Here is a 23,182-nt window from a genome sequence, read left to right as displayed (position 1 = left end):
TAATTTTGTTGACACAGTTTGATTAAACAAAGAGAACCAGACAATTCAGATTACCAACCATAGAAAACGTGAACATTGTTCCAGCAGCAGAAGCGATCGCTCTTCCTCACCATAACATTGGGTTTCCACCGCCAGAACGGAGCCCATAACCTCTCCCTCTCCCGGTAACAGGCAGCCGGGGCGCATCTGATCACTTAATCATCGTCTATAACAACAACATTCAATTTCTGCTCCGCCTGTAGGTTGTTGAAAAAGGTAATTACACGCGAGTTCACATTAGGGCCGCTCTAGGACAGGACGATGACAGGAAGATCAATGTGCCCTGCTTGTTGAGCATTAAACCATTGCTCCGTGTTCGCGTTTCATTTTCAAGAAGTCGGGTCTGGAGCAACATCATCCAAATTGTTTAGTAATTCAAAAGTTTGAGATGAGCTCCGCCTTGGCATGTCAGGTTTGCATTGCTGTTAGCCCTGTGGCCCTCAACCCTTCCTGGTATGAGAGTCGACTTAGTTCTGGAATGATGTTTGTTGCCCGGTGTTGAACTTTCTCCAAAGAAGTTATGTCTTTCTGAAGATGTGGTGTCTATGCTTGAATACAATATTCCAAGCAGTCCGTCTAATAACCCAAAGCTACCCAAATCTACTCAAAGCTTCCTAGTATTATGTAAGTAATGAAGAAATATTATATATTTAATCACTATAACGTTGGTGCTGAATATAGAACATGAAAAAACATATTTTTACTCTAAAATAATATAACGAAATTAGATGAAACTAAGTGGCATGAGAGGCCATAGGAAGTCGACGATCCAAGCGACAATGTTGTGGAGCGACTTATCAAAGATATATTGTTGCCTTCAGGTTATATTAAGTTAGGTTTAGATAGGTTAGGTTTAGTTAGGTTATCTAGGTTGGTTAGGTTAGGTTGGTACAGAAGGCTGATATGCCAGCAAACATTCTCCAAGCAACAATGTGTGTGTCTTGGATAAGTCGCTTCACGTCATTGTTGCTTGGACTGTCGACTTGCTTTGGCATCACCAGCAGCTTATTTTCGTCTAATTTTGTTATGAAATTATATTTTTTAGAGAAAAATATGTTTTTCCATGTTATACATTCAGCACCAGCATTATAATGAATAAATATATCATATTTATTCATTACTAATGTAATGTTAGGAAGCTTTGGGTAGCTTGTAAGGAAGCATTGAGTAGCTTAGGGTAATTAGACGGACCCTATTCCAAGTGGGAGCACACCAAAGATTTGTACAGTTGTATGACTTACCTTTTTTTTCTTGAAGGCAAAATTTTGTTTGACTATTCATAGAATTTGGTTTAATTACCTTTAGGGGGTATGTTTTTGTCGTAACTTGGCTTGTTCAACAACCATGATTGGTATGATGTCTGGTGCATAAACTCCTTCACAGCATTAAATGTAGATATGCAAGCCCAGTATTCAAATTCATTTCAAATTCAAATGTTTATTCAGGTAAAAGTACATACATACATAGAAGATGAGTTACAAACATAATGTTGGATTTATAGATAAAGCTAGTACATGCAATACCTAAAGCCACTAATACGCACAGCATTTCGGGCAAACCTAATATGCTCTGGAACCTAATTATGGAAACCTAATTACAGTAATTCTCTGGCCTACCAGTTAATTATGGAGTCAAGAGGTGATGACCCAAGAGAAGTAGTTCATCACCCACAAGTACAAACATATTGCCTGTGATCACAAGGAAGTGTATAGATTACTTGTTGGTTTTGGATTTGTCAGGCTTAATTATAGGGCATCATTCCTGGAGTCTACTTTGGCAGAGCAATGCTTAGCGTCTGAGGGTCCTGGAGGCTCCTGTAGGGGTATGATCAATCAGTACACAGATATTTTAACAAAACTGTTTTATAATTGTCAAATCTGTATGCTGTATATCATTAGACTGTGTTAGGTTAGACAGTGATAGGCTGTTAGGTTAGGCTATACAGTATTAGGTTAGACTGTGTTAAGTTATTTCATGTTAGGCTGTGTTTGGTTTGACTTTATATATTAGGTTAGACTGTTTGGTTAGGTGGTGTTTAGTTAGGCTGTGTTAGGTTTGACCATGTTAGGTTTTGCTGTGTTTGATTGGTTTAAGTTGGGTTTAGCATACAACCCAACTTACCAAAGCATACAAGCTTTGGTAAGTTTTAAAATACATTCACAAACAATCTTATGTACATTTTGACTTGTATCCGCTCCTGTGTGTCCTCTGGACATTGGGGATGTCTGACTCTTGCTCTACCCAGTGTGTAGTGTAGGTGGCTACACCTGTCATGGCATAGGAGCTAGGTATGTCATGCAGAAATAAAGATTAGTTTTGCAGATTTCTTTTTTTTTAATATTGACTCTTGGTTTCTACTCAAGGGACTGGTTTGATAGGGTACATACTAGTAATTCTTTCATCTCCCTTATTTCAAGCATCAACAAAAGCAGCAACATCCAGCCACCACTGGACCACCAATGACTTCTGGCTGTTTATCTTCCAACAGGTTACAGACAGGTAAAAGACTTGTTTTTTTTATGGTAAAGAAACATCCAGCCCTAATAAGTTTATAGAGGTCTCCCTTAGCCAACTACTGACCTTCCCTAGGATGCAACCCACAATTATTGTCAAACTTTTGGGGTAACCTAGTATTAGTACTAAGTTACTCACCTAGTACTAGATGTACCTATTCACCTAGTACTAGATGAATAGAGATGTCAGGTGAAAGAAAAACATTCCCCAAATGGTTCTGCCCTGCCATAGGAATTTAATCTAAAACCTGATTGTAACTCGACTGTGCTTACCACTACTTTTCACTGCCCTCAGCAAATTCTGAAAAAAAAAAAACAGTTTCAGCTTGGTCTTCAGTCTTTCTCTCCTGATTATGGCTGCATTTCCTTTGAGATCCTGCCTCATATATAACACCACTCATCCATCTCTTTTTGTCTGTTCTATGTATGTGAAAAAGTTAGTACCAGTAGTCCCGTATTTCACCGAAACTTTTAAAATACTGTACTGAACAATTTTGAGGATATTGATCCATATATTCTTGATCTTGTATGTTCTTCAAAACGTCAGATGTAACACAAATATTTTATGAGGTAACTATTTCAAGCTCAAGCCACAATGTAGGACAAAAAACAGAAGATGCTTTTTCACCCATAGCTTATAAATCAATGGAACTACCTACCTGCTGAAGCTGTAAATGCCCAAAACTTCTGAATATCAAAATCCAGCTTGAGAAAATCATCAGGACAAATGAGGGGTACTCTGACAAGCTACTGGCTTCCTGCCCTCATCAAGGTCACTAAACAAATCGTGGCCCCTCAGGTAAATTCAGGTAAACTTGTCCTGAAGATCTATATTTAACCATGTCTCGGTTAGCATTACTAGGTTAATCTTCTCTGTACACACATGAGTGCTCAAAGGTCATCTATCTTATGTTTCATGTTTCTACAGTTTATGTAATAGAATACCAGAGTATTTTCATGGATGTACAAGTAGAGGTCCAGGGAAGTAGTAGAAGGCTTGGTAAAGTGTACAAAAAATGCCCTGTTAAGAAACGATTCTATAAACATTAAGGGCCTGAGACTTTTTAACACTCCCTCTAAATGTAAAGGGCATAACAAGCTAACCTTTTTTGACATTCAAGAGGCAACTTGGTAAACTCCAAAGAGTACTTGATCATTCAGGCTGTGGTTCCTTTGTCAGACTCTTCAGCTACATCTGACAACCTGGTTGACATGTCAACTAGGATGCTTGGTCAAAGACTGGGTTGCATGGACACTGAGGCCTCTGAATCACCTTAGAGTAACATTGTGCTGTGTTTAATTAAATTGGTCTTATTAACTACAGTCTAATTGAAAAATTTGCTATTTTCAGATTTATGAAAAACATGGCAACATTTATAACAGGAGTGGGAAAGGTATGGACACCTTTCATGCTGCATAGATGTGTTAGCACTTCTGCACCACTTTCAGGTCAGTGAGGTCAGAAAACTTGCATAACCTCTCTAAATTCGTTTCTTGCCTGAAATGCTGTGTGTAATAGTGACTTTATTAGTACTGTATGTGTAACTCCTAATCCTACAATTGTACATTACTACAGAATTACATAGAAATAACATTAACATGATATATATCAATGAATATTGATATTCAGTACGCGACTGGCAATGCCGACATCGTAGGTTTGCATCCACTTCATCGCCTTAGTGGATTTTCTCATTGTACATTACTGTTATGTTTTTTGTATATATTTTCTTTTGAATAAACATTAATATTATTATTATTATTATTTCTGTATTATTATTATTGTTGTCTTTGTTATAAATCCATTTATCTATATTTGGTATGTTATATACTGTTGTCATGCAGTAACTATAAAAGCTTATTCAAAATATGAATAGCTCAGTTATGTATGTTTTATTCACTTGTATATAACATCTCAAAGACATGCTCTTGTTCATCCTTAATCATCATTATTATCTCATTCCCACTTTCATTTGGTGTTGAGGAGGCTCTCATCTGGTAAAAAAGGAAAACACTAAAGGAAACAAAAGTTTTAAATACACTGTATTACCAACAAAACAGTCATTAAATAACCTATCAAAAATAGATCACAGTATCTTAACTGCAACAGCAGCATTATTAGAAAAACCCAGTCTGAAGATAACTACCCAAATATAAGTAACAGGAGGGACTTACCCGGGAGGCGGAAGCACAGCAGGTCTCAAGACGAAGAAGAAACAGATGGCCGCGATTGGCTCACCAAAGCCACACATGGCCAGAAACCAGAACGTTCACTGGATACCTGGCTGCCAGTACCCTGTTCGACCTCCAAAACCCCCATGCCCGAATGTCTACCCAAGACATGTTGCCAAAAACCTCTGTGAGAGCAGCATACTTTCGAATGTCATGGGCATGAGAGTAGACCGCTGGCTGGCTGGACTTTATGACACTGCAGACAACCTGAGACACATGAGCCCTGGAACAGGGATCCAGGGAAACCGTATTCACCCAAAGAACATCCACTGTCATAGAACCAGTGGCAGGTAGCAGCATAAAGCTACCACTGGACATAGCACATGATGCACCCCCTGACCTAACCAACCAAGCATCCACAAACAACGAACCCCTCCAGAAACCCACTGTCTCATTCTTCGCCAGAAAAGGAGAAGTCTGCAAACAGACAAAATGACCACCTAGACCAAATGAACAGAACCCCTGGCGTCGGAGGAGAGCATGAAGCTCCTCAACCCGACCCCCCAGAGGCCAATGCCAATAAAAACAAGGCCATCCAAAAGCAATCCCTAACCGAATGGGCCACAAAGCGAGGAGAGGAAACAAAAAAAAAGAACGTGGTCTAAAGACCAAGAAGGCTCAGGCGGCGCATGAGCAGGCTGGAGGTGAAAAAAATGCATGTGAAAGCTAGCAGAATGGAGCAGAAGCAACATCCACCCTGAACGCAAGCTGGAGCGATTCCGCCAACGCTGCACGATAAGAAGCGACAATATTAGGCATGGGATGCTGATCCAGAAAAAGCCAAGAGAGAAAGGGCAAAATAACCTAGTCTGAAATCGACGAAAACCTTGTAAGAGAAAGAAAGTGACGTAAAGGCTGCCAAGAAACTTCATACAGTCGCTGGGAAGAAGAACACAGGTGAGACACCATCAAAGAAGCCACCTGATCACCATATAAATGGTGATACACACTTGTTAGAAAGACCAGACGCGTAATGCAGAGCAGTAAGGCGAATCAGCGAGATACCTCACTGACCCAACCTGCTGAAAGAGGCGGAGCTGCAAGAAAACCACCCGGGTTCAGACACCGAGCAAGCAGCGCCTGAAACCAAGGCTGGGCCAGCCACCATGGTGCCAGGAGGTCCACTCACCCTTGATATGAATCCAACCAAGCCAGAACCCAGAGTATCAGCTGGACTGGGGGAGGAAGAGGGACAGGAACCCTCATCTCGACCAGTCCTGCCAAATTATTTTTTTTTAAAGTTAGACTAGAGGAATTAGTGATTCCTCTAGTCTCCTAGAGCTCAGGTGACTGGAATATTTATTTCCACGGAAGTGTGGATGACAATTTATATGACATGGGCGTGGATCACTAATTCCTCTGAGCTTCAGTAGTAGTCAGGGAAAGTAGAAAATTCCAGTTTAGCAACAGGATGCTGCTTCTGGAAATATACTTTATTAAGACTACTTAATAGCTCAGTCGATAGAGCTTCGGCCTCACACGCATGGGGTTTGCAGTTTGAATCTCCTAGAGCCCAGGTGAATGGAATGTAAGGTTGATTCTGTACTATATCTTTCACATATTTTTGTTACTACAGTACAATGATTTATTGAAACTACAGATGTTTATTCTTGATTGCTATTATTTGTTTCAGTGCCTGTCTTGTTATTCTCTCCGGTCCCAGTGTAGTAGAGATTGTAGAGAAGTTACTGCACTAATGTGAAACTAACTTATCTACAGTACATGCTAGTGTGCATTTAAAAGGTTAAAGATTATTTTGAAAGATATATATATTGGGCAATCTGATCTGTATTATGCAACTATTCCAAATGTAGAATGATCCTCTGTGCTGTGTCAGGATCAGTGCATAATCAAGCAGAGCACATAGGGTACTTATCCAAATAGGCAAAATATGCTCGAGTAACATATAATCCATGTTGGATCAATATTGTGATTTAATGATACCTGTATGACATTTGTCAGATTTTTCTGGAGGGAAGCTACATAGGCACAAGTATGTGCAGTATGGTTAAATCATGCACCACCCTTGTGGCAGCATATGAAGGTGCTGACAAACAAAAAACTGAACAGTTTATAAGATAGACTTTTTGGTCAGTAAAATCTATTCTTCCATTGAAAATTTTAAAAGCTCATGGGTATCATCTGATTTGCTGACTACATCTGATATTTGTAAATGAATCCCAAATGTTATTGAATGTGGTATTTTACAGCACGAGGTATTCGACGAGTTTTACGCAGCCTCAACCTGAGTGAAGAGGAAACTGGGGATCTTAGTATCGATGAATTAGAAGCTATATCATCTTCAGACATGGAGGCCCTGCAAGGCCAAGCATCACAGATTGAAGTGTATGTATAATTAATCATAATTTTCAAGCTTACTTTATATCCTATACTTGTATAATGTGTGCATATACGCACAACTGATACATGCACACGCTAAGGTGTGTTAACTGATACATGCACACGCTAAGGTGTGTTAACTGATACATGCACACGCTAAGGTGTGTTAACTGATACATGCACACGCTAAGGTGTGTTAACTGATACATGCACACGCTAAGGTGTTGTGCACAGGAAGAGCATGCGCACACACACACACATACATACATACATACATTTATTTATTTATTTATAGATAGATATTGATAGATATATTGATGTAGATAAAATAAATATATAGAAAGATATAGATATATATATATAGATATATTGATATATATAGATAGATATACAGATACAAACAGACCCGACCCAGGTACCGTTGGGTACTCCGTCTAGTTTTTTTAGGAATCAGTTGGGGGGAGGGGGCTTCCTTGCATGGGCCATTAGCACTTCAGCAGTTTTCTTTACTCTTATATTTTTCTGTTCTCTATCTGCCATGGTGTGTTTTTTTTACCTGATTTACCTCCAGGCCACTAACACTAGTAGCCTTGATGAGAACAGGAAGCCGGCAGCTTGTCAAAGGTCCCCTGTCTTGCCTTGGTGATCTTTTCCAGGTGGATTTGAAAACCCAACGGAGTTTTGGCATTTACGGCTTTGGCGGGTAGGCTGTTCCAAGGGTTTATAACCCTTTGGATGAACAAACATCTCCTGTGCTCAGTTGTACATTGAGGCTTGTCAAGATTGACACCGTTGCTCCTTGTGTGTTACATCTGATCTTCATCATCAGGACAAATTGTTTTGTGGATGTTAAAAAGCATTTGCCAGTCATCTAACCATTCGTGGAGTTCATATAGTTGTTGCTTGTTTGTTTGTTTGTCCTGTATGGTGTTGTGTCTTGACATTTAATACTGTAAGAATCCTTATCTGGCAGTGAATTGATATGGGAGATAAATTGCATTATAATTACAGTATTATTTGTAATATTGTTAGTATTTAATTAATTATTAATTATTAGTATTAATTCTTCATATTACTCATTATTACAGTATTTATTTTTTTATTATTATTATTATTATTTTTTATTATTGTTATTAATTATTATTATTGATTATTATAAAGTTGCATTTCTATACACAAATATATTTCCAGTGATGCCAAGAATTATCAGAAACACATCAGAAGACAAATAATTAAGCAAAAATACTTTCGGGACTACGAGCCCAAAGAAGAGAACTTGCTGACATGGGCCATGAAGGAACAGTTGCGGTACTTGCACTTGTCTGATCCAGACATGTGGACACCCGAGGCGCTCTCACTGTCCTTTCCCATCTCTCCTGCTGGTGCACAGGTAAACCAGGTTTTATACCGTATTTAAGTACAGTACAGTGGAACCTCGAGTGACGAGCGGCTCCAGTTACAAGCATTTCGAGTAACGAGCAAGTCACTTGCAGAAAATATGTCTCGACTGACGAGCTTGCGCTCGATTAACGAGCGTTCCCGCTGGTTCTTGAACACCTCCGACGACATTTTTATTGTTGTTTCGCAAGACGAGTTTTCCACATGACGAGCTCGGTGCTGGAACGTCTTAAACTCGTTAATCGAGGCGCCACTGTATTTTTAAGTATTAGAATGATTACATATTAGTTTTGTTATTTTGTTTTCAAGGAGTTGGGGCCGTGTCACTCCGCAGTTTCAGTTGGGTGTCGCGTCGCACGTTCTCTGAATACACCCCCTAGCCCTGAACATCTTCCAAAGGTCTTGTAGCTGTGGGTGTAGAGTGTCTTCTGTACTGTTAATTCTCTTTAGGCAGAGGCCCAGAGAGAGTATGACAGGGATTTCTTAAGTGCTTGTGGGCGATTGGAGTCAAACTTAGGGTAGGTGTGCAGATTCGTGGGTTTGTAGTACGCTTTTGTTTGCAGTCTTCTGCTAAGTTGGTTAAAATATACTTTAGTGTCTAATAAATTTATAGTAGAGTCATCGTGATCCAGTGTGAATTTCAAATTGGAGTGAACTGTGTTTGCCCACTTGAAAAAGGATTGTAGGTGCTGTTTGCCCGTTGTCATAATCCCAAAAATGTCATCAATATACCTGTAGTATATTGGATAAAATGTTGTGCTTTTTCAGGGTGTTTCTTTTCTTTTCTTTTTGTTTTGCCTGGTGGAGGTCTGCCTGGTGTGTCTGTAGGACCACTTGTATTATTTTGGTGGTCCTCCGCTAGGTCCCTGTGATTGCACACATTGCAGGGGTTCAGCTTGCTTGTTTGTTTGTTTGGTAGTTCTGGGATAGCCGGTTAGCAGTTATTTGCCTGGGCTTCCTTTAGCAGTCAGCCTAAGGGCCATGGAAACCCGCATTGGGGCTTATTGGTCCAATGGATGCGCCTTCTGAGTCCCATCTCGCTTTGTGCGAGTTTGAAAGTTGCTTTGTCTCCTGGTGACACTCACCATTTTTGACTCAACCATGCTGCCTGTTGGGTCAATGACACCTTTGACCCGGAGTCCTGTGAGTGATGTTCCTTGCTTGTACTCCAGTTCACCTAGTCCACTGCTAGTGATATTTAGGTGCAGGCAGCTTTGGCCTTGCATGCGAGGTTTAGATTGCTGCAACGCGCTAGGTTGGTTGCCTTTCCGGATTCCCTGAGGCTGCCACGTTTTGGTTGTAGGGATCCGGATTTGGGGATGTTAGTCACCACGACTTTGGTTTTGTCCGCACCCCCTTGTCCTTCCTCTGCTGTAGTTTATTATGCTCCTGGCTCCCAGATGTCTGAGGGTTTCGAAGTTGTGATAGGGCTTTCTTCGTGGTGAGACTCGGGTGCTTTCAGGCACTGCCCCTTCCGGACTGAGAGGCTTTCGAGCCTGTTCCTCCTGCCAAGGCTTCCAAGTCATGCAACTTTTCCCTTCGTCCCTGCTTTTCCGGTGGACTCTGCCTTTTCTCCAGAGGCAGAGGGTTTGGAGGATGGCTCTGCCTCGGGTCCTGACGTGGAGGATCCTGGGGTTGGGGAGGAGTTGAATTGGGGGGGCTTGGGCCCCATTTGACCCCACTTGGGTGTTGGTATCCTTGGCACAGGGCTTGTTATTACAGGGGTGGGGGGGGGGGTAACAACAAGCCCTGTACGAGTTTGATGAGAGTTTGGCTTCTCACCAGGTTCGGTTTCGGGTTCCCCCCTAGATTTCTCAGTTCCATCTTTCCAAAGGTGTTCGGCTTCCCGCATCCCACCTAGGGAGGTCCGGGAGTCCATTGCAGCTTACCTCCTGCACGACCCGGATTACGCCTCGATAATGGATCCTTCGTCTTTTGAGTTTGGCTACTTTTTCCTAACTGGGTGCATTACGAGGTACTGGATTATTCCTGGCTGGCAGACTGCCCTTTCTTTTCATTGGGGACGTGGCATGCATTCTGTCGGACCTGCATGCTTGCATGGCAAGAGTTTACCCAGGTCATTCAAGTTTACCTGGGGAGGGGGGGGTGTGAGTTGGAGCACCTCAATGTGTGTTCTTGTTCGCCCCTGTGCTTCCTCCCAATGTCGGCCAGGTGCAGCTTCACGTGCAGGTTCCCTCCCTTTCGGCATCCCTGGTTGCTGAGGATTTGTGCACCTGTGGGCATTTGGCTTCGGTCTTGCACCTCATTTCTCTGCTGGAGCTGTCTTCGAACTGGCTTGTGGAGGATGTGGACAAGACATCAAGAGAGTCCAGATGCCCAAGTCAGTTGTGCCTCTAGTTGAATCAGTTGTTCATCTGTAGGGATGGATGCATGATGTAGCCGTGTGCAACTTGTGGCGTCTTAGACCGCTACCAGTCGATTCCTTTTGTATCACTTATTTGTCTATAATAGTGTTTATGATGCTTATCCAACACTTCTTAAACTCCTAGGTGTAATTAAGTAACCTTATAACAACTATTTAACAGTTGTAGACTTGCAAAGCATGTAAAGATCTGTAACTCTGGGAGTTGAAGTTCTGTAGACATCCATTGTGGTGAGAGTAGCAACACAACATTGAAAAGAATGGTGTCTCCTTCTCTATACAGTACTCAACCGAGAGTTTATTGGAACATTGGCTTAATTTCAGTATTAATTTAGTAATAATATACTGTGCTTATTACTTGTAATTCTAATTAACACCCTAATACTAAGCTAAGGTATATTTAATAGTAATAATTAATATTACTAATACTGATTACGAAGTCCGCACAGGACTTGATAATGGTTCAGTACGGACTGAAACGTAGTTGTTTCTCCATCTTTTGATGTATGGTTGGTCATCTTACTAATAATAATTATTCTCATTCATGCATGAGAATCAGTATTAGCCGATTCATGTTGGTGCATGCATGCAGCTTGCTCTTATGGTTACCTTACCTTGAGGTTACCTTGAGGTGATTCCGGGGCTCAGCGACCCCGCGGCCCGGTCATCGACCAGGCCGCCTCGTTGCTGGACTGGTCAACCAGGCTGTTGGACGCGGCTGCTCGCAGCCTGACGTATGAGTCACAGCCTGGTTGATCAGGCTATTGTGCCTATAAGAGATGCTTAGGAGTTGTATGGAGTTTACCTTTGGTAAACTCCACATCAGTTATTATTAACCTTGTAATGTAGATATTTTTGACAAGTGTTGCATTGCTCTGCTGTAAAAGTTATATGATTGTGGAAAACTGAATCAAGCTACACTTTCTAGATATCAGATCATATACAAGTAAAATATTTTTTTTCCAGAAATTATTAAAGGCAAAGTGGACGATGAAGAGCGAAGCTGATGTACAGAGACACGACCGTGCAGTTGCTGCTCGCTGGAAGCGGCACATGAAAGGCAAACTGGGTAGCGCTACGCTCTTACAACAGACACTTAATATCACGTTAGTATCTGGTCCTGTTCTTCTCTTTAATTTACAGTCTTAGTCATGCATTTCTTTATTTTGTTTAAAGACTTGCCCACCATGATTTAAGAGTAAAGAAAATACAGGACTTTGTAATTACTGAATTGAATGGGAAAAACAGCTGCCTTTCACCAGTCAATTAGCTAAATTCTGACATTAGTTATCAGTAAAATACTGTTCTTGAATCTTTCCTGTATCCAATTTAGACCATGATTATGACCATGTGTATGAAATATCTACTGTGAAACTGTAATTGTTTAGTGGTAATCATCAGCTTCCTGATTATATATAAATCAAATCAAGATAAAATTTGAAGCATAAAGTGGGAGATTCCGCTTCATGTGCTGCTTGCTGTACTTTACTCAATAATGTTTTATTGAAGCCTGAAAGACAACTTATCAAACTGTCCTCTCTTTTTTTTCTGTTGATCAGCAATTCCATTAATCAAAACGTTCCACAAGAGAAAGTTGTTTAAATCAAGGATCTATCTTGATCTATAAGAGGGAATGTCTCTGTCTTTCCAAGGTTGAATGCCAGATGTTTGTGGTTATCCTCACCCAGCTTTGCAAGGGGAAATTGGTCTAGGGGTACGGAATGGACATAGACTTGTTGGGATTGCTGGTTGCCAAAATTCAAGAGGGAACAGTGTGGCACAGTCACGTACTGATCCCCCATGACTTATTTTGGCACTGCCTGCCAGCTATATCCGGATCCTGGTTATGGAATAAGTACCATATTCCCTTTTGCCACTGATCCCCAGGCAACTTCTATTTGTTTGTCTGCTCATGGCGTATCTTGGCTTCTTGCAGTTGTGGTGGTGCAATAGGAGGAGGGGCAGGCACAATCGGCTGTGGTCGTCGTCGTCCTCCAATTTCCTCATATGTGTGAGTTTGGCTTGCATTGGCCGTTGCCGCTAGCGTTGGAATCAGGCCTTAGCCTTGGGCTTAGGAGCAACTAACCCATGTCCAACTGATGTTCACATGGAACCCTTCCCCACTTCGGTCTTCAAGGGAGTCTCTCTCGAGTATTTGCTACTACCACCAAGATCTGCACCGGTGGCGGCTCCAGGCTGGCTCATGCCGGATCCCTTCAGTGCTCACAACTGTGTCCCTCATACTCGCCGGGGGCTTTGAGACCTGCGCTCTTTGTCGCTGGCCCGCTAATGCTCTGGCGGTTGAGTGTCTGGAGAATGCTTGAGTGTTATACCATTTTAAGGCTTGTTGTTTCGGCAGGTGAGTTGTTATTCACTCCTTAGCGGATTCCAACTATCATGGCCAATGTCCTGCTGTCTATAGCAACCAACACCTTTCAATGGGATCTGAATGAGCATTCATTTAGGCCCCTTAATTCGACATTTGGTTCATCCCACAGTTCCAGTTTTGTTTACAAAAATGGCCCACTAGATACTCAGATTAGTCGCCAAAGCTTCAGCATTTAAGCAAGCTCGGCATCTCACCCATTTAAAGTTTGAGAATAGGTTGAGGACATTTCATCCCTAAGGCCTCTAATCATTCACTTTACCAGATGAAATTCATCCCATGAGTTCCAGCTATCTTGAGGGAAACTTAGGAGGGAATTAGTCTTTCGCCCCTACACCCAGCTCCGATGATCAGTTTGTACCTCAGAACCGCTACGGACCTCCACCAGAGTTTCCTCTGGCTTCATGCTGGCTAGGCATAGTTCAACATCTTTCGGGGTCGCAACATGTCTGCTCATGGTAATTGGCAACTGCACGCATGACCCGCTGATCGGCCCTGGAGCCTCACAGCAAAGTGACAGTCTCACGGCATCCCAGCAAGTCACGGGCCTGCACCCCTTTGCGACAGCAGGCTCTTTCTTATAGACAACATTGCACCCCGCCTCCCCCGAGTCCCACAGCATTGGCCGGGGAAAATAGCTCACCTGGCTTACTGAGACACGGGAGAGAGGCGAGGGCAACCAGTGAGGGATCGGCCCCTAGTCTGGCTGCCACACGAGGCGATAGCCAAACCTGTGTCACTTTCATTACGCTTCTCGGTTTAGTGCAGCTGACTCGCACACATGTTAGACTCCTTGGTCCATGTTTCAAGATGAGTCGAGTGGATCACCGACCTTTTGCATGCCGCAAGAGCCACTCCCACGAAGGGTAGGGCTCGTCTCTACGACCTCAACTTCTATGACCTCACCAAAGCCCTACCTCGACTAGCAGAAGCAGGAACCTCAGCAAGACCACAAAACCCGTGCCAAGCCCCAAGAAGAAGAGCAGTGTGCAAGCCAGGAAAACCCAGGAACCCCAGAACGCACCCAATATGGAAACAAGGACTGGAACGCAAAAGAGGCCAGGCCATAATAGAGGTAAATTCCGGATTGCACAGGAGGTAACAACCAACCCGAACCTCCAAAGAGGAAACCAGAGAGGAAGAAAACCTCCGGAACAAAACCAAAGAACCCAAAGGAACCCGGAAATGAACCCGTGGGGGGGGGGGTGGGAGCCCTAACCACCACATTTGCCGGCGGAAAATGCACCACGGAAATGAAAAACTTCAATAGGCAACCAGAAAAAAAAACGAAAAGGCAGGGCAAGACATGAACCTGACAAAACCCCCAGCTAAAACAGCCAGAAAAGAGGGGGAAGAGCTACGTGGACAAGTGGCACGACGACAGTGGATGACGTTTGCTTGTTTCCTTGTTTTCTTATGGGGAGTTATGTTTCTCTGTTTGGTCTTGGGTGTTTTGCAATTTCCTACCAAGTGGAGTTTGTTTTTTAAATGCCTACCTCTCTGGGTGCCTAACACTGGTTGATGACACATGTGGGATACCCCTAAAATATATGGGGGTTTTCCTTGGGCCATTGCTCCCTGCGCCTCTCTGAGGGGGCCAGGTTCTGGCGGTGGTCCCCGGTAGGCAGAACTCCAGTGACTGGAGCCCCAGACTAATATTGCATATATCAGTCCAATAGCTGTAGGGAGCCTCCGGGGCTCACCCAGAAAATGGCGTTTCATTACATTCAATGCTGGTTTTATTGATTTTTATTTAATATTTCAGGAGCAACAAGGGCACTCAACTTGAGCCTACTATTGGTGTAGATGAGATGCTTTCCACATTAGAGTCACTTGAGTTTCATAGTGATGAGAAGCCTCACGGTAAGTTCAAATTAATCTACATTTTTTATTTCTACTACTGTATATCTTTGTTTCTGTTGCTTGATTCTCCCTAAGAAACTCTTATCTAAAGCAGTTATCAATTTATTCAAGTTTCCCATGTTCTTAATCGAATTGTGCTCATTTTAAACCCTCCAAGATCTTATTATTACATTTTCTTCCACTTTCGTCTTTAACCACTGTGATGCGCCAAGTTTATTGTGACATTCCCCCTGTGCACATGAAATTGAATATTTCCCAAAAATTCTTGTTTTTGTTTGTAAAATGATAAATTCCCTTCCCTGATCATGTCTATGTAAAAATAAATACCAAATTCCACTTACTTTGGCTGTTCAAAATTTGTTCACAATAGAATTCCCTACAGGGGTATATGTATATAAGGTCCAGTAGCCCCCCTCTCCCCCAGAAATGCCGAAAGTCAGCCAAGAGTTACCCTGTCAGACAGCACCCATTACTCACCTAATTGTGCTTGCGGGGGTTGAGCTTTGGCACTTTGGTCCCGCCTCTCACCTGTTAATCAACTGGTGCACAGATTCCTGAGCCTATAGTAGCCTATACTATAGGCTATATACTATAGCATATAGTATAGCCTATAGTATATGGCAGTGTATATAGTATATACTATAGCCTATAGTATAGCCCATTGGCATACTTGCAACACCTGGCACACAAATGTGTCTACTCTTTTCAGTTTGTTAAGATCAATTTTCATGTTACGTCGTTCAGGTTAGTATCAAATTGTTCACAATATAAAGGTGCGGATTTTAGAACTAGTATCATAATAATAGAACAATAAATGTAATTTTAACAAATATTTTAATTCCGGACGCTCATCACCACACAAGTATTTATAATCTTTCCAGTGTTGTGACCTCAATTGTCGTGCTGTGCCATTCATTATGGTATCAAAGTGTTTGCAATTTACAGGTGCACATTTGAGAACTAGTCTCATAATAATTGAACAATAAATGGAATTTTTAAAAGAATTTTAATTTTTGGACACAAAAAGCGTCTCCGCCGGACATCTGTGAGATTATTTATGGACGCAAACTGCGTCGCCGCCAGACAAAAGTCACTCCCCATTATGTCACTGCCAGACACTACCCATATTATGCATCTGCAAAAAAAAAAAAATCCAAATTTGTAATCTTCGTTTTTAGGTGCAATCAAATTTATTCCGAAAACTGTATTTTTTAACCTTTTCCTATTGTGATGTTGTATTTGTTAAGAGTCGAGAACATGGCTAGTCCCCAGTTGCAAACTATAAACAGACAGACTATGAACGTATACGATTCAGCTTTGACCATATGATTAATCTTATCATAGAATAATAAAATATTAAAGTAAACAAACAAATAATGAGTTACAATAAGTAAAACAACATTTGTAATATATTTTATATGTTAGGCCCAGCAGAGTTCCAATTTTTTTTTTTTTTTTCAAAATTCAATAACTCAAAATGGTGCTGGTAGGGTGGTGCGTCTTCAATGCTGGGAAAAAGTAGTCCATAAGTTTTGAGGTTTGCTGTGTCCTCTATATTTCTTACTATCATATCTGGTGATCAACCAGGCTGTGACTCATACGTCAGGCTGCGAGCAGCCGCGTCCAACAGCCTGGTTGATCAGTCCAGCAACCAGGAGGCCTGGTCGACGACCGGGCCGCGGGGACGCTAAGCCCCGGAAGCACCTCAAGGTAACCTCAAGGTAATCATAACAATCCTCTTAAATATGATAAAAACCTATAGTTACTGTGGCTGGAATGTGCAAAGTATAGATTGTTGTATACAAAAAAAGTTCACATTTTGTACTATTGGGTATTAGAATTTTAAAGGGCATAAACAAATTCAAACCAGAAACTTGACCTTACCTGTTCTAAGCATAAACATACATATGTTTAGGCCTAATTTAGTACATATGTGTTATACTATGCCTAGGAGAAGCTTGATTTAGTTGTCGATTTCTTTCACGTGCCCTTTACACAAGTTTTATAGTAAAAAACATTGACTTTATTTTGGATGTGATGTCCATATTTTGTAGTACCATCCTCAAGAACTCTCATTTTGGATAACAGGTTGTATTTTACCTGTGCTTTTTATATAGATTTATTATTTAGAGTATTTTATTAATTTCAGAGAAATGAAAAATCTCTTGAAGAGTATTAGGTCCTTACAATAGTTTTTGACTTTCAGTTGCTGAGGCTCGTAAGCTCAAAAACAAACTTCCAAAGGTGAAGAAGATGAAGGGTGGCTCATTTTCTAGCATAATAAAAGATTATGAATCACAGGTGTCAGAGCTACATAAAGTGTACCAGGAACCACACGACCCAAGCCCATCCTCCCCTTCCCGGTGCCATGATATAAGAGAAATTACTCCAGCAACACCCACTTATGATGGCACATACTCTCACGTTGCATACCCAGCGGATAATATACGTAAACGTTTTACAAAAGTCAAAAAAAGGGAAGAGATGCTGACCTTCAGTGAATTCATGAAGACGAAAAAGCTGTAGTCATCTTATTTTTGTTGTAAATTTGTCTATTCCTTGTGTGCATTTTAGTGTTTTTACTCTTTGCTGATAAAATCTGTACATTATTTGGCTAAATAAATCCTATAATGCAATATTTCAATTACTTTGTTTATTTTTGTATGTAGAGAAGTACCAAGGTGAGAGTAGACTATTTGTAGGTGGCATTTTGTCTTTTATCAAATTTATTAAGTTTTGTTCTTTCCAATTCTTTGCTTTTTTATGATGTAATGATGCTGTTGATGACTTGCAGGCAATGGTTATTTTTGTTATACTGATCAGTATAATCAGAATGTGAGCTAAACAACTGTGACATTTTCGTGCATATGGGAATGTGAGTATTCATCTATACAGTAAACTCACTTGAACCCATGATCTGTGCAACTATATAAAAGTATAAAAGTATTAAAAGCAACTACAGTAGAACCTCGGTTGATGACCGAATGACCCTTCCAGTTTTTCGGGTTACAATCTCAATTTCTTCACATGCCCACTTGGAGGTTATCTTCATTGGCGCCTTCCCATGCCCACTTGGGCATGGGAAGTGCCCAAGTTGCTAATAGGAAGTCACCTGCATGGGGAGCTGCTACAGCTCTAAGTCGGGCAGTGTCATGTGTCATCAGCCCCAACGAACTCGGCATATAGGCAAGACAACGTCGCTCTCTAGGCAATTAACAATGCACAAACAACAGGGCTCCATCAAGGAACATATAATTGCCATACACAACGAGACGATCACCGAAATAATTGATAGATTCAATGACAGTAGAAGATTGATTGATTAGATACCAGTGAAGCGCTGCTTATCAAGAAATCTAGACCAGCAATCAACAGTTAAGACAAAATTACACTCTACCCACTTCAAGACCCCAGGCCAGTGCAGAAGCTGGACCGAATGACCCCTGCAACAGGAATGGAAGCAGCAAGAAGAACATAAGCTGCCAACATGTCACACTCTGTGTTGATACACATATATATATATATGTCGTATCTAGTAGCCGGAACGCACTTCTCTGCCTACTATGCAAGGCCCGATTTGCCTAATAGGCAGAGTGATTTTCTTTATTTTCAATAAATTGTATGCAGTTAGTTTATTTGAAATATTGTTACTATATTATATTAGGAACATAAATTATTGACTTAGTTGAGTTAGTTCAGGTTAGGTTAAGATAGGTTAGGTTAGGTAGGGTTGGTTAGGTTTGGTCATATATCTACATTAGTTTTAACTCAAATTTAAACAAATTAACTCATACATAATGAAATGGATAGCTTTATCATTTCATAAGAAAAAAATTAGAAAAATATATATATTCAGGAAAACTTGGCTTATTAGGCAAATCAGGCCTTGCATAGTAGGCCGAGTACGACATTCTGGCTACTAGGTACAACATATATATATTTTAGTATGTCTATATTGTAAACATATGTTGCTGAATATGACCGAAAGGGTAAGATTAATGATTCTAATACAAATCTCGATATTTCTTATGTTTGTCTTCACTGTTGGGGTAGTTGAAAAATTAACTCGCCAAAGTTTATTTTCACTTCTTATTTATGGTCTGATGCCTAGAAGCGTTTTGCAAGAACATTTCTTACAATTTCAAAGACAATTTTTTTAACTTACTCAGATTGTGCTTATATTCGTTTATGGGTGAGGTGATGGGATACAAATTTTTTGGGTGAGGTGACAGGAAATAAAAGACAAAACATGAAACAATTCATATATACAATTGACATATAACTATGGGTATACATTCTATCTTCTTGCTTCTGTGCTGGTTCGGGGTCTTGAAGTGGGTAGAATGTAATTGTGTGTTAATTGGCTGTTGATTGCTGGTTTTGACTTTATGATGTGTAGGGCCTCACTGATGTCGAGTCTCCTGTTATCGTTGTATCTGTCGATAATTACTGTGTTGCTTGTCAAGATGTCTCTGGTGATGGTCTGGTTGTGTGTAGAGATTATTTGCTCCTTGATGGAACCCTATTGTTTATGCATTGTTAATCGCCTAGAAAGAGACGTTGTTGCCTTGCCTGTATACGGAGATCTTTGAGGCTGACAGTCTCCAAGGGGGCATGTGAAGGCATAGACAATGTTGGTTTCCTTCAAGGCGTTCTGTTTGGTGTCTGGAGAGTTATGAGTAGGTTGGCCGTTTTCTTGTTTTTGTAGTAAATTGTTATTTGTATGTTCTGATTTGTTTGTGGGGATAATGTTCCTATTAATAATATCTTTCAAGACACTTTCCTCCGTTTTGTGAGCCATTGAAAAGAAGCTCCTGTAAAACAGTCTAATAGGAGGTACAAGTGTTGTGTTAGTTGACTTTTCAGAGGTTGCATGGCATTTCACTTTTCTTTTGATGACGTCTTCAACATAACTGTTAGAGAAGCCATTATTGACTAGGACCTGCCTTACTCTATAGAGTTCTTCGTCGACCTGCTTCCAACCAGAGCTGTGAGCGAGAGCTCGGTCGATGTAAGCATTGACAACACTCCTCTTGTACCTGTCTGGGCAGTCACTGTTGGCATTAAGGCACATTCCTATGTTCGTTTCCTTAGTGTAGACTGCATTGTGGAAGCCACCATACCTCTCTGTGATTGTGAAATCTAGAAAGGGCAGCCTCCCATCACTCTCCATCTCGTAAGTGAAACTTAACACTGAATTTTGCTCGAATGCGTCCTTCAGCTGCTGCAAACGTCTGACATCAGGTACCTGCATAAAAATGTCATGAATGTACCTGCAGTATATGGAGGGTTTCAAGTCCATGTCAGCTACGACCCTCTGCTCTATGGTACCCATGTAAAAGTTTGCAAACAGGACATCTAGGGGAGAACCCATGGCAACCCCATCTACTTACTTATACATGTCAAGAGGGATAAACTCTGTCCATCATCCTGATTGTTTCATCCACAGGCACGTTGGTAAACAGCAACTCCACATCCAAAGAGACTTATCCCTGTGGCCCGTGCTCCCTGCAGTAAGTCAACAAATTCCTTTGGAGACTTGAGGCTAAAAGCACAAAGCACATAAGGAGTCACCAGGCAGTCAAGTCGCTTAGCAAGTCTTGCTAAGTCTGGCCTGGCCCACATCCACATACAGAACGGGTCGCACACAACCCGTTCTCACACTAGGCTGTTTACAGCAGCGGCCATCTTCCCCAGATGCATTCATCAATTTTAACATACTGTGTATTAAAAATTGGTTTGTTCTCATATATAAATTAATATTATACATAAAAGTTCGATGTATAGTTAGGCGTAGGTTAGGGTAGGTTAGGTGATTAGGTTTAGTTGGCAATTATTTGTATTTGAAGAGCGAGGGTGAAGCATTTATAGAATTGTGGTTCGAACGCCGGATGTGAGCAAAGCACTTGTTCCTAAAGTGTTCGATCATCAGTTGTGAGTCATGTGTAAACCGCTTTTCATTCATATACAGGGGGTTAGGCGGATGGATTAACAGCTTGGATCTTTGTATGCGAGAATGGGTTGACTCGCAACTGATGACGTTCGAACACTTCTCGAACAAGTGCTTTGCCGATGACTTGTTCACAACCCGTTCTCGACTTAAGTCCATTACATCCAATGGTCGACCCCACAGACACAGTCATACATGCTGTTCATTCAAAGTGGGAATTTTCTCAAATATAAATGAATATTATAATATATTAGCATATTGTGCATGTATAGACATAGGTTGTTGTTTAGGTTCTGTTGGTGTTATGGACACTTATGAGCTAGTAACCAGGTTATGACCTTTCACTATATCCGACCCCAAGTCGGTAGTAAGGTTTCAAGAAACTGGCTATATCTAGCAGTAGTGCAATGCATAAATAAGAGGGGGGGGGATAAGCAAGACAGTTCCCTTCACCACTAATAATATTATATATGACAATGTCAGACCACGGAGGAAAATTGAAACGGGAATTTCCTTAAGTACTTTCGTATATTAATACATCTTCAGAAGGAGTCAATATTAATATGCGAAAGTACTTAAGGAAATTCCTGTTTCAATTTTTCTCTTTGGTCTGACAATGTCACATTTTTAATCACGTTTATTTTTCGTGATTTACACACAATATTATATATATATATATATATATATATATATATATATATATATATATTTTATATATATATAATATATATATTTATATTACTACACGTATGTACAAAAAGGCCTCTTTCACTCGGGGCACAACACAACTACAGTGTTCATGAAGCCCAAGTGAACTCACATCCCTGGGTACACGTCCACTGGCAAACACTGGCGAGTTCACCGTCTACATGGGCCAGTCCACACTCACAGTATCACGATGTGTCTACACCCTTCGCTCTCCAGATACTGGCAGAGGGCTTCAGCAACACGCTGACAGGGGTCTCAAACAATCATGCACAGGGGTAGCGAACGCCCCTAGCAGAAGCTTCTAGCAGCTTGCTTGCAGCACTTGACAAATAGACACATCACTGTCTTCCTTAACACCTATTAGCCAATCCCGGGTATGCCGATCTTCAACAACACTGCACACATACCAGCAGCTAGCACACATTGCTCGGATTGATGGCGGCTTCTTTGTCTTCTTGCAGGACCAAGCTAAGGGTTCGTAGACTGCCCTCTTCGACGCAATTGCCTCCATATGTCACCTCTGTGGACATAAATACGTCTTTAATTAGATGGACAGTACACTGGGTAACTCTGGGCTAACACCCATTCACCGGAAAATTGACATTATGCATTGTAGCCACAACCTAGATGGTGCTGATCTTGATATGCCACCCACCAGAGGTAATCCACATTGACCCCTCTTTCTGATTGATACCAGGTTACCACCAACAGATGGCGTTGTCTACGTAGCCCACAGTATTAGGGAAGTTGGAGAGCAGACCCATAGATGGCTCCAAAATCGCCACTCCACACTCCGACGATGATGTCGATACCGTAACAGTTGGCGATTATTTGTATTTGTAGTACGTGGGTGAAGCATTTATAGCTTTGTGGTTCAAACAAAATTCGTCAGTGAAGCACTTGTTCTGAAAGTGTTCAAACAAAATCAGTTGTGAATCCTGTGTAAACCGTTTTTCATTCATAAACGGTGTTTGGTGGGTGCATGAAATCACTTTTGGGTGTAGACGTAGGTTCGAATCCTCGTTACGGCCTTTGTGGATTTGTTCACTTTTGGGTCTTTGTTTGGAGGACGGGCTTCATTTACAGCATTGTGGTTTGAACAAGCAGCCCATCCTCTAAACAAAGATCCAAAGTCCATTACATGCACCCGCCAAACGCCCTGTTTATGAATGAAAAACACTTCTCGAAGAAGTGCTTTGCTGACGACTTTTGTTCGAACCACAATGCTGTAAATACTTCATCCGCATACTACAAATACAAATAATCGTCAACAGAACCTTAACATCTAACATTAACAATGCATAAATATTCTCAGTATGCTAATATATAATAATATTAATTTATGTTTGAGAAAATTCCTGTTTTAAATA

General features: G+C 41.2%; 1 protein-coding gene across 1 annotated transcript; it reads left to right on the top strand.

Annotated features, from left to right (window-relative positions):
- The first annotated feature begins 116 nt into the window (after window positions 1-116).
- LOC123753244 (uncharacterized) lies at window positions 117-17,798 on the top strand. The gene is made up of 8 exons (XM_045735233.2): window positions 117-255; window positions 2,457-2,538; window positions 3,904-4,001; window positions 6,995-7,130; window positions 8,316-8,514; window positions 11,872-12,011; window positions 15,057-15,154; window positions 17,361-17,798. The coding sequence occupies exons 3-8, from the start codon at window positions 3,908-3,910 to the stop codon at window positions 17,678-17,680; spliced, it is 987 nt and encodes a 328-aa protein (XP_045591189.2). The 5' UTR covers window positions 117-255; window positions 2,457-2,538; window positions 3,904-3,907; the 3' UTR covers window positions 17,681-17,798.
- Window positions 17,799-23,182: the final 5,384 nt, after the last annotated feature.

This window comes from Procambarus clarkii, chromosome 22, assembly GCF_040958095.1.
Source record: "Procambarus clarkii isolate CNS0578487 chromosome 22, FALCON_Pclarkii_2.0, whole genome shotgun sequence".
NCBI lineage: Eukaryota > Metazoa > Arthropoda > Malacostraca > Decapoda > Cambaridae > Procambarus > Procambarus clarkii.
The sequence above is the reverse complement of the archived record's forward strand: the minus strand, read 5'-3'. Positions and strand labels throughout refer to the sequence as shown.